The sequence below is a fragment of the Pleurodeles waltl genome, chromosome 7, assembly GCF_031143425.1.
Source record: "Pleurodeles waltl isolate 20211129_DDA chromosome 7, aPleWal1.hap1.20221129, whole genome shotgun sequence".
Lineage (NCBI taxonomy): Eukaryota > Metazoa > Chordata > Amphibia > Caudata > Salamandridae > Pleurodeles > Pleurodeles waltl.
The window spans coordinates 1,424,149,839-1,424,161,705 of NC_090446.1; the positions used below are offsets into that span (position 1 = coordinate 1,424,149,839).

The 11,867-nt window shown below is 43.9% G+C and overlaps 1 protein-coding gene across 1 annotated transcript; it reads right to left on the reverse strand.

Moving 5' to 3' along the window:
* Window positions 1-303: 303 nt before the first annotated feature.
* Window positions 304-11,651, reverse strand: LOC138246443 (von Willebrand factor-like). Its single transcript, XM_069201057.1, has 4 exons — window positions 11,608-11,651; window positions 9,776-9,833; window positions 6,364-6,426; window positions 304-3,215 (listed from the first exon to the last, which is right to left on the reverse strand). The coding sequence occupies exons 2-4, from the start codon at window positions 9,813-9,815 to the stop codon at window positions 2,515-2,517; spliced, it is 804 nt and encodes a 267-aa protein (XP_069057158.1). The 5' UTR covers window positions 9,816-9,833; window positions 11,608-11,651; the 3' UTR covers window positions 304-2,514.
* Between the last annotated feature and the right edge of the window lie 216 nt (window positions 11,652-11,867).

Genomic DNA, 11,867 nt, shown 5'->3' on the forward strand with positions numbered 1-11,867 from the left:
TACAACTCAGCTTCCTCTCCTATTACTCGCCAACTTTCTGCGTCCATATCCAGGTTCTCCCCAGAGCTTCACTACAGGATTTTAGTTGCTGCTATCACCTGTTTGCCTGGGTGAAACGCACACGTTTTAATTCAATGGGACCACTAACTCCTGTGAGCCCCGGCTCATCAAAGTTAATGGACCGCCCATAATCGGGCATGAGTTGTGGTGGGGTTCAGAGCACGCAGCGCAAGGGGAACTTGAGTTGATAAAATTCTGCCAACGCCCAATATTAGAGTCAAAAACGTCACACCGCAAGGAATGTCAATGTTTCTAAGAATTTATTTTCATTTATTGAGCAGCATCTGGACGAAAAAAAACACCAAATATTGGTCTGACGGAAAAGTGTTGTTAATGGAGGAATATAAAATAAAATGGGCCTCTAAGCAACCTCTGTATCTGGATAACAAATGGTAATGGCGCCTGGGATTAATACAGCTGGGAATGAATACAGCTGGGCATGTCATGCCATGTAGAGGTGTAGCTGAAGTAGTTAGAGGAATAAAATGTACATATATGACCAAATGAGACCAGCACGATTATTTATTTCTGTGTAGGACATACCTTAAGGATATGTGAATGCAAGCAGTGATAAATAGTGCATTAGTTCAGCAAACTAGGCCAAAGCAAGATGTTTTAGGAGACATTTGAACATAGAGTGAGAAACACACCAAGTACATTCCGCCAGCACCATAAATGGTACATTTTGAAGATCTCTTTAAGTGGTGTTTCCTCCATAAGCAATGTATTATGGCAGAGTGGATTTGAAAACTCATTAGACTGGATGGGGGAAAGACCACTTTTTCAAGAGTCTTGGAAAGGATTTTAATGGGACTTTACATGCAGATTACATTTACAAACGGCCTGTGCCGCCAGTGCACAGGCGGGACAGGCTGCAAGGCCATATCTACAAGGCCGCTCAAAGCCACTTTGTGTGGCTTTACATGTCCTTGTTGATATGCCGCCCCCTTTCATGCATGCTTGAAAGGGCCATTCCATGGGTGTTGTTGTGGGTGGCCCCAGGCAACACCCATGGAATCTGACGCATTTCCAGATTTACAAGTTTTTGTAAACCCGGGAATGCGTCAGTTTCCTACGCCGCCCCCAGGGTGGCGTAAGGGTGGCATAATGGGGAGAAATAACATTATATTTCCCTGTTTTTTCCTCTTTCCATGTGTGCTGCCCAGCGCACATACCAGGAGGAAAATTCCTCTTGTGATTGTTTTTGTGGAGGAAGGTATCCCCTCCTGCACTTTTTGTGCAGGAAGTTGTGCCTTCCTGCATTAAAAAAAATCATCACTGCAACGGAGGCATCCTTGCAGCATGGTGCAAGGGTGCTTGCATTGGCGCAGTGCAGCAACTTGTGAGGCAGTGCAGGGTACAAGTACAGGAATGCACGGTATCTTGCAGATATGGCGCATTCCTACCGTTTTGTTTTCATGCAGGGCAGAGAAGCAAAAAGGCTTGCGACACTGCCCTGCGCCAAAACTTTGTAAATGAGGCCCACATTTTGTTGAATGCTGTTTCCTTTTTTCATGTTGCATTTGGTGCTCTCCTACAGGCACATACATAACTCACTGAGCCTTTCATGAGGGGGAAAACCTGTATGTACTCGCAAACCTAGCACCTTACCTACTGAGCTACCTTAATGAGATTGTAACTTTTGGCATAGACACTACAAATACATCTCTACAGCAGAGATCTAAATATTTAATTCATTCCACTTCGAAAGAATGTTCAAGTTAGATGAACATATTAATGTTGAATGAATCAGAGCGAAGTCAGCCAGCTCAAGCTTTTAACCGCCATTATAATGCTTATTAGAAACTATAGTTTATCTTTTACTCTTAAAGGCTCCCAACTCCCAACACACAGAGCATTGCAATCACACGATATGGAGTATTTTCGCTGGTATGTGCATTGTGAATGATAGACCACGAAAGTGTGACTTTTAGTAACTTTGTATTGTTTGTTTTCTAGTTAATGCTCCCCCAGAGAATAACTGGTATCAGAGCACGACAGTGTTTACAAATCCCAGACACTGCAGACCTAAGGCTTGGACATTATCATTGCAGAGTTGGGGATATGGTGTTTTGTTTTGCCTGTGCCACTTATGCAATGAGATATTTACATGCGAAGTGGAGATTTGTGTGTAGGGGAGAGTGCACAGATAAGAAAGGAATTCACCATGAGTTTATTCGCAAAAAACGTACACTAGCATGCCTTGAATGTGTAGTTTTTGTAGAAACCTTAACTCTGCTACCGTTTTCTATGATATTCTTAATCACACTTCTATTTTTTTAACTTGGAAGTCCCTGATGTACAACGTTATTTCAGTGGAGTACATTTATTTTATCTGTTTTGCTTTGCAGAAAAATCCCCTTGATTCTACATTTATAAGTTTACCATTGTGAATCAGGTATGTTTACATCCTAGATAGAATTCAGAGAGACATGAAGACATTGCCCCACCGCTTTATGAGGTGAATATTCTGGGGCACTGCTCTGGACGTACACACGTGTTACGAGACTTCACATAGCCCTTGTCGCAGAAGCACCCTGGCACACATGGCTCTGTGCAAGATTTTGGTGGATTATCACATGTGATTGGGCATGCAGTGCCACAGGTCTCATAGTGTGCGTGGTTATTGCAGGGACATTCCTTCTCAAGGACACATTCAGTGGAGTTTAAGACATATCCCTTATTACAGAAGCATCTGTTCTTGCATTCCTTAGTGCAAGGTTTTGCAGTGACGTTATTAGCCACATCCTCGCAGGTTCTCCGACAAGTGTCACAGTCATTGTTTTGCCCATTTTCCTTGCAGGGACACTCTTTCTGTGGGACGCATTTACCAGATTGTAAGGCATAACCATCCTTGCAGGCACATCCTCCAGTGCAGATCTTTGGGCAAATCTTCAGAGCCCCCATGTTGGCCACATCTTCACAAGTAAATCGGCAGACCCCGCCACACTCCTTATATTCTGCGTTCTCCGGACAGGGACAGTTCTTTTCAGGTATGCATTTCCCATTCTGTAGGACATAACCAAACACACATGAGCATCCTGGCTGGCATTCCTCTGTGCAGCTCTTAGTTGGCCCCATATTGGAAATATTCTGACAGGTTCTTTGACAGGATCTACCACAGGGTGAGAATTCCATGTTCTCATCACACTTTTCTAAAAGGGAAATGATAGTATTAATATAGATCATTTATCAAAATGTCCTAGTGCACTGTCGTTTATAATCATATATCAATGCATTTTTAAGAACAGCTTCTAGTATTAATATTTATCAGATTTAGTACAATACAGCAGCATCCAAGCATAGCATGTTTTCGACTCACAGAGATCTCAAGGCTCTGACCTGAGCCTCGTGCTGTATGAGAAGCAAGGATGGGGCAGAAGGTAGGGGCTCTGTTTTTCTAGCAGAAAGGAACTTAACCAATTGTAAAGTGATTGAATAGACAAATGTTTTTTGTGGATTGGCTGAATTTGGTTTCTCAAGAAGGTTGTACCATATATGTATTAGAGTTTCATTGACAAGAGGGAGCCTTTGACTTTAGACTGAACCTGAGTTACTTTGCATTGGATAGGTATTACATGGGTGTACCTGCGCAGCCAAGCATGGATTTTGACACACACCCAGATTTGCACACAAAAATGGTGCAGCTACCTGACAGAGGCGTAACAAGGAGAGTAATATCTTCTTTTCTCCTTCTGACTTCCTCTTTCCATGTGTGCTGTTTTATGCAGCACGCAAAGAAAGAGAAATATGCCACTAGAGATTGTCTTTGTGCAGTAAGGCATCACCCCTTGAACCATGCACAAAGTAGCTGCATCACCACTAGGCAGCCACACATGTGTCAGTGCATAGAAGGAGCTGAATAGTGCTATATCTTGATAAATATGGAGCTGTTCATCTTTTTCCTGTCCACACAATGCTACGCCTCATTGCAGGAATTATTAGTAAATATACCCATGGGTGTACTAAGATGCCCTGTGAAAATCATTAGTAACTGAATACCTGGCTGTGAGTGGTAAAAAAGTCTCTCTCTCATGGAAATCCATGGTGTTTCACCTCAAGACGAGTATGATAAGTTCCTGGAAGCTTGCGACCCTTGAAGCACAGACTGTTCACTACAAGTTCCGAAGATTGTGACATGTATTTCCAATCACTTCCTGCAAGTGACTAAGGCTGTGTTTTTGGAAGACAGTATTTATTCAAAAACTGAACTGCTCAAAAACATACTCTGGAGGCTTTGTATTGTTTCACTGCACAGCTGTTCCCCATGTCGACTTCTGTAGCTGAATTGTTACATCAGAAGTTGTTTAAAAACAAATAACATTGATTTTTTTTAAATGTTGCCTGATTCCTACATCAGATCTGCACCATGTTGTGGAATTGAAATCAATAAAATAGAATATTTAGTGGAAATTGTATTTCTTTTTATCTATTGACTTTGGTGGTACTTTGGTGCTGCAAAAGACTATAGTCCAGATTTATGCGGGCCTAGCGCCTCCTTGCACCACATTAACATAATTTATTTTATGGTAATGTGGCCATACGAGGCCAAAATCACTGACCCATATTTAGAAAGTGGCGCAATGCATTCCTTGCACCACTTTATAACTCCTTGCGCCACATTATGCCTGCACCTGGTATAATGCATGCCAGGCGGGCGTTCCTCCTTTAGGGGGGTTTAAAAAATGGTGCAAAGAAATCTAAAAGATTTTAATGCTTGGGCCTCAATGTGTTTTGCAGGGTTAGAGTCCAAATTTTTTACGCTAAGCCTCCAAAGCGCCAAACCAGCATCAAAGATTTTGACGCTAGTTCCATAACTACTGAAATAGTGCAGAGTATCTTGAATATGACGCACACATTGTGGCGTTGGGGGGGGGCGCTATGGGGCTTAAGAAAAGTGGTGTTGCAGTGCATGCAGCACCACTTTTATTAAATCAGACCCCATATATGCACTGTTCCAGTTATCTTTTACTACCTCAGCACAATAATGTTTAACATTTTGGGGAAAAAGTCAACTCATTTCAAGACTAAGGTTTGTCTTTCCACTGGTTATCAGTCCAGTTAACTGCATGCATGTTTTGTTCTTTCTGAATTTAAACCTACCCAGAGACAATGTAGCAGCAACATAAGAAGAAGGTGACAACAATTAGTAGAGGAGGGAACAAGTCAACATTATGAACATTGTAACTTGGAGCAATAAGGAAAGATCCATGAAGTCAGTGCTGAGGCCAGAGGCCTTGTTGGTGAGATGTACATAAGGACTTCCTATTCGTAAGATAGTACCACAACGATTCACAAGAGGATGCAAGATTGCCAACAAAAATCACCAAAAATAAGCTGGTTAGCAAGGAAGGAGATGCTAGAAATGTCACAAGAGCTGCAGACAAATGCATATAGCAATATGTGATAGATACTCAAAGGTATTTGTATCATATTTGACATGAATAGATTGCAAATAACATGACTGGAATATGCAATTTATACATGTAAAAGGTGTTACATATACTGGTAGAACACATCAATTTCAGAGTTGTAGCCACTTTCTTATGAAGGTGTGATTGACGCACAATGGAAATAGCCCCTAATGTTAGTGCTTGAAGGCATCCACCCCTCTAGCAAGGGGACGCATCGATGTTTTGTGATTAATATCTCTGCTGACCACTTCTTAGGGAGTGTGATTGCCACAACACATTGCAGTAGTTGTTACTGGAGTGTGGCCAAACCCTCTGCCATGACCCAGGCATCTCACCATCTCCTGTCACCATCTCCTGCAGGAGACTCACTCGACGTGAGATTGCTAAAGTATTAAGGAAAAGCAGCTCAGAGGTGGGTTTTTGGGAGATGCAGTCGCTGAGCTGCAAATGATCAGATTCAGTCCAGACAGACAGCTATGCCCTAAGAGAGAGAGGGAGAAAGTGAGCACAACAGAAAAGAAAGACCAAAGGGAGAGTATGGAATGAGAGGAAGAGTTACAAGAAAGAAAATAATAACAAAAGCAAAAGGAAGAAACCTCAGTCTTGATTTGGAAAATATAATTAAACTGAATGCAAAGATCAACCTCTGACAATTACTGTTTTGCCATTTTCTTCAACCCTACGACTGCCACTACTCCTATCCCTTACCCTCTTCTTTGCGATAGCCTTGGCATTGCCTCCATGTAAACAAACCTTTCATAGTGACACCACAAAGTAGATTCATTTGATCAATTTAATTGTGAAAAGATAATATACTATGATACAAAATAAGGCATGAACAGTAATGGGTCCCTGCACCCAGAATGATACATGTGTGATGTTTACTTACTATCGTCATCTTCGCCATCATCATCGTCATTACACTTTATAGTTCCAAGCATCGCAATCAGCACTGAAATATAAACAAAAATGGAAGCACCACATTATAACTTATCTTTTTGCAAATTTCTTTATCGATAAACAAACAAATTAGGATCACCATGCTAGAAATACACCAAGGATCAATATGTCGTTTAGTTTGCGGCAACAGAAAGTAAATCAATTGTAAATCAAATAGTAAAATGGAAAGTATTTGACATTTCATTGGACACCATACAAAGTACTACTCACAAAGACCTTTTTCTGATCCCCACCAAAGATATCACTATGAAAACGTAATACTAAACCAAGGGGGATTCATCCAATTATATAAGGGGTGAAATGAGATTTTGGATCAAATCTATTAGGTCTATCAGGTCATAGGTCAGGTTATAAAAAACAGACATTATTTACTTCAACCAATTGTTTAGTCACCGGCACACATAGGAAAGGTTCACAGAAATTGCCCCAGTAGTGCAACGGCATGTATGCCCACTTTTTGCATCCCCCAGAGCAATTTGGTGTTACGAAATGGCCCTTCTGTAATTTGGATTTTGCTGTAATTTAGGAGAATATGGACAAGAAAGTGGTGCATCAGTCCCGATGGGCCACTTTTCTTATGTTGCCCCTGCCTACTAACGACACCATGGTTGTGCCATATTTACAATACAGAGCACCATGGAAGTCGTTAGGACAAAAGCATCAACATTTTTGTAGTGCTTTGCTGTACTAGTGTCAAAAACTTTGAGGACAGGGTGGGGTAAGTGTTGGAAATGTCCTTTCTGCAGGGTCACCCCCAAACTTGTTGCCTTCCTCATTCTCTTTTTCTGACCTAATTTTTGTTGGCTTTAGGACTCTGCACACTTTACCACTGCTAACCAGTGCTAAAGTGCATATGCTCTCTCCTTAAAACATGGTGACATTGGCTCATACCCAATTGATTTATTTAGTTTACTTGTAAGTCCCTAGTCAAGTGCACTACATGTGCCAGGGCCTGTGACTTAAATGCTACTAGTGGGCTGCAGCACCGGTTGAGCCACCCACATAAGTAGCCCTCTAACCATGTCTCAGGCCTGCCATTGCAAGGCCTGTGTGTCGCAGTTTCACTGCCACTTCGACTTGGCATTTAAAAGTACTTGCCAAGCCTTAAAGTCCCCTTTTTCTACATATAAGTCAATCCTAAGGTATGCCCTAGGTAACCCATAGGGCATTGTGCCATGTAGGTAAAATGCAGGACATGTAACTGTGTAGTTTACATGTCCTGGTAGTGTAAAGCTCCGAAATTCGTTTTCCACTACTGTGAAGCCTGCTCCTTTTATAAGCCTACATTAGGGCTACCCTCATATACTGTTTGAGTGGTAGATTCTGATCAGAAAGGGGTAAACAGGTCATATTTAGTTGACCAGTATGGTGATACAAATTCCTGCTTACTGGTAAAGGTGGATTTTATATTTCTATTTTAGAAATGCTACTTTTAGAAAGTGAGCACTTCTCTACACTCAAATCCTTCTGTGCCTTACAATCCACATCTGGCTAGGTTACTTGACAGTTCCCTTGTGCATTTCACTCAGACAACCCCAAAACGCTGATCGACGCAACGCCTTCGGTACAAACAGAACTTCGACGCACGGCCTTGCAAGGACAACGCTGCCCGACTTCCAGAGGAGAAATCGACACGGCGCCTGTCGTAAGATCGAAACTTCGACGCACAGCCTCGCGGAACGACGAGCAGCCGGAAAACAAGCAGGAGAATCCACGCACAGACCCGGGACATCTGGTAATCCCCGCGACCCATAGAAGGAGACGGTCCGCGTGCCAGAAAATGACGCACGTCTTCCTCGAGTAAAAAATAATGACGCAAGTCCGTGTGTGAAGGGGCGCAACCGGCGCACACACCATTTTTCCTCCCGTAGAATGACGCACGTCTCCCGCGTGAAAAATAACGACGCAAGTCCGTGTGTGAAGGGGCGTAACCAACGCACACACCATGTTTCCACGCCTCTCCTCTTCTGCAGCCCTCTGCGGAGATTTTCCACTCCAAACCTTTGTGCTTGAAAGAGACTTTGGGGGTCATTACGACCCTGGTGGCCAGCGGTAAGGTGGCGGTTTCCGCCAGCAATTATGACCGTGGCGCAATAGCCACGGCCATACCGCCAGCCTCTCCAACATACCTCCAGGCTTCCGCCTGGCAGTCATAATCCCCAGGGCAGCGGTGCAAGCACCGCTGCCCTGGGGATTATGAGTCCCCGACCGCCAGCCTGTGGCGGTAAACACCGGCATGGAATGGCTGGCGGTAAGGCGACTTGGGGTGCCCCTGAGGGCCCCTGCACTGCCCATGCACTTGGCATGGGCAGTGCAGGGGCCCCCAGGCATAGTCCCATCACGCATTTCACTGCCCGAATTTCGGGCAGTGAAATGCGCGACGGGTGCTACTGCACCCGCTGCACATCAGCATTGCCGCCGGCTCTATTACGAGCCGGCAGCAATGTTGATGTGACATTTCCGCTGGGCCAGCGGACAGTAACACTGTTACTGTCCGCTGGCCCAGCGGAAATGTCATAATAGGGAGCCAGGAATACCGCCGGCAATGGCGGTATTTTGTCTCCCGCAGCCTCAGCGCTCTTTTTGCAAGACCGCTGAGGTTGTAATGACCCCCATTGTTTACTTTTTAAAGACTTAAGACACCTTATATCACTTTTTAGCGATATCTTTACAAATTCACATTGCAACTTTGATTGTTTTGACCTGCAAATACCCAGATAAATATTATATATTTTTCTAAACACTGTGTGGTGTATTTTTGTGGTGTTATATTATGGTATTGTATGATTTATTGCACAAATGCTTTACACATTGCCTTCTAAGTTAAGCCTGACTGCTCGTGCCAAGCTACCGGAGGGTGGGCACAGGCTGATTTTGGATTGTGTGTGACTTACCCTGACTAGAGTGAGGGTTCTTGGTTGGACAGAGGGCAACCTGACTGCCAACCAAAAACCCCATTTCTAACACCTATAGTTTTGCAAGCAAGTAATGAAAGTGCCATAAAGAGAATCATAGCAGTTATTAGTAAAGGAGATGATGGCAGTGCTGTTCCGGAGGTCAAGGACTAACTGTTAGACAAGCGAGCAATCAATAGCTAGAAGTCATTCGCCAACTCAATAGAATATGAGATTACACAATACACAATTTGGACTTGTTCTATGATTTGTTAAAAAATGGAAAACAAAATTCAAGTCCCTCCCAGTAATAGGGCTATTAGCCTCACAACCCCTACACTCTGAAGGTGCAGGGGTTGAGAACAAGAGGGCGTGTGATCCTAAATTATAATCTACTCTTCTATTTGATCTTCCAGGCTCTCTCCCTTAAGCTTGGTTTCCACTCACCTGCTGCCAGCCCAAGAAGAAAGTAAGTTGTCTTCACCATTCTAAGGGTCAAGCTGTCCTGCAAAAAAAAAGAAGTTGAGTAACCATATGTACGCGATGTGGATTTGTTTTTATAAGGCATGGGTTCATGAGTGACTGAGAGGGAACTTGGGATATCAAATGGCGCTTGTACAGCACCTTTACGGTCTAGTTAACTTTTCTTCCTGCTGCTTGCAAAAATATCATCTAATTGTCTTTTGTAGGTGTTGAGGCATATTTCTCTTCCCCATATACATAGCTGGAAGGGTAAAATGGTTGTTGGGCACTTGCTGCACCGCCCTGCGCCATGGGCCTCTTAAATGAGGCACTAAGGGGGTAATTACGACCCCGGCGGTCGGTGTTATAGTGGCGGTAGTACCACCAACAGGCTGGCGGAACATACCGCCATATTATGACATTGGCGGTTTGGCAAAAGCCGAACCACCAATGTACCACACCGACCACCACGGCAGTAACGACAGCTGGGCTTGGAGACTACAGTCTCCAGCCTGGCGGCCGTCACTAGGCCGCCAGCAGTAATATGACCCCACCCACCGCCATGGTTTCCGTGGCTTTTTTACCATCACGAAAACCATGGCGGTAGGCACTATCAGTGCCAGGGAATGATAGGGGTCTCACCTGCCCCCTTCCCCTCACCAGAGTCCTTCCCCAACCTTCCCCTCCCGCTTACGTCCCCCCAACATACACACACCTACACGAACAGACATGCACACGCAGACACACACACATATGCACATTCACCGACGCATGCATACATCCATGCACTCACACATCCACATACAATGACATACATACAAGCACACACGCATTCACACATCAAAACATACATGCACACTCACATTCATTCATGTGCACACGCATTCCACACACCCCACACCTGCATACACGCACACAGACACTAACACACACACAACATCCCCCCCAATTCCTCGCCTGTCGGAGCACCCAACTTACCTGCTTGCAGGAAGTCCTCCGGCAGGAGACAGGACGGGGCGCTGCTGCCAGCAGCAGCGTCTGCCAGCAGAACACTGCCAGACCGGATCATGGGTCATGATACGGTCTGCGGCGGTCTATTGGCGTGGCGCTCCTGCTGGCAGCCGCACCACCTTACTTCCATTCCCCGCCATGACCATAGCTGGAATTCCTCCAGCCTTCTGGCAGAATTCTGGCTATGGTCATAATATGGGTCGGCTGGTAGCCACAGCGACGGTCTTTTGGCGGCCGTCGCTGTGGCGGTAGGCAGCATTTACCGCCTATGTCATAATGAGGGCCTAAGTGTTTTTTAGTTTCTAATTCTTGCTCTGTCTTTTGTGTATGTCTTCTTTTTCTCTGTCATTTGTCACCAGTAGTCTGTGACTTTTTCTGTTCTTGTAGTCCAGAGTTCGGATTGTGGCAGTCAATTATTTACTCTCACCCTAATTTTAATACTCTGTTTCGCGCCATGGTACACTCATTCTCTAAACAGGTTCTTAGGATGCTTTGGCTGCTTTGCTGTTAGGCAGTTTAGTCGAAAAATGTAAACATACTAAAACAATTTAATTAAATGGAGGACAATTAAATTTAATTATTGGAATGGTGTTTAAGAAATAAAAGAGAAATGGCAGATAACCACCAATTCTCATGAGGAATTCTCACTTGTTGAATATATTGCCACGGTTTCATCACATACTGAAATTAAACATTTTGGTCGCAGACATTGCTGAAAACAGCGAATTTGAAAACATGTTAATGAAACCCAAGTCACGGAATGACATTAATTTAAGAGCTCGAAAGCAGTGCGAACTGAAACTTACCTCTTGTCGACTTTAGCACTGCCAAAGTTCTTCCACCACAGGTCGGCTGGGAATGAGCAGATTATCTCAGCGCTAGTATTTACGTAGTACAATATATACCCTGGGGCACCAAATGCTGTTTTTAGTCATTTCTGATGATTGCATTATTTGAGCCAACGCCCTTTCCAGTACTTGATTTGAGACACTTCATCACTAATTTGCTCAACTTGCATCTCTGTTTTCAATGTTTTAGGTGTGGTATGATAGCGCATATGTCTGCA

Excerpts from the sequence above, each read along its gene's own strand:
- LOC138246443 (XM_069201057.1), bottom strand. The coding sequence starts at position 9,815 with ATGGTGAAGACAACTTACTTTCTTCTTGGGCTGGCAGCAG. Across the intron at positions 6,427-9,775 it reads TCTTCTTGGGCTGGCAGCAG|TGCTGATTGCGATGCTTGGA; the intron begins GTGAGTGGAAAC and ends TTTATATTTCAG. Across the intron at positions 3,216-6,363 it reads TGATGGCGAAGATGACGATA|AAAAGTGTGATGAGAACATG; the intron begins GTAAGTAAACAT and ends TTTCCCTTTTAG.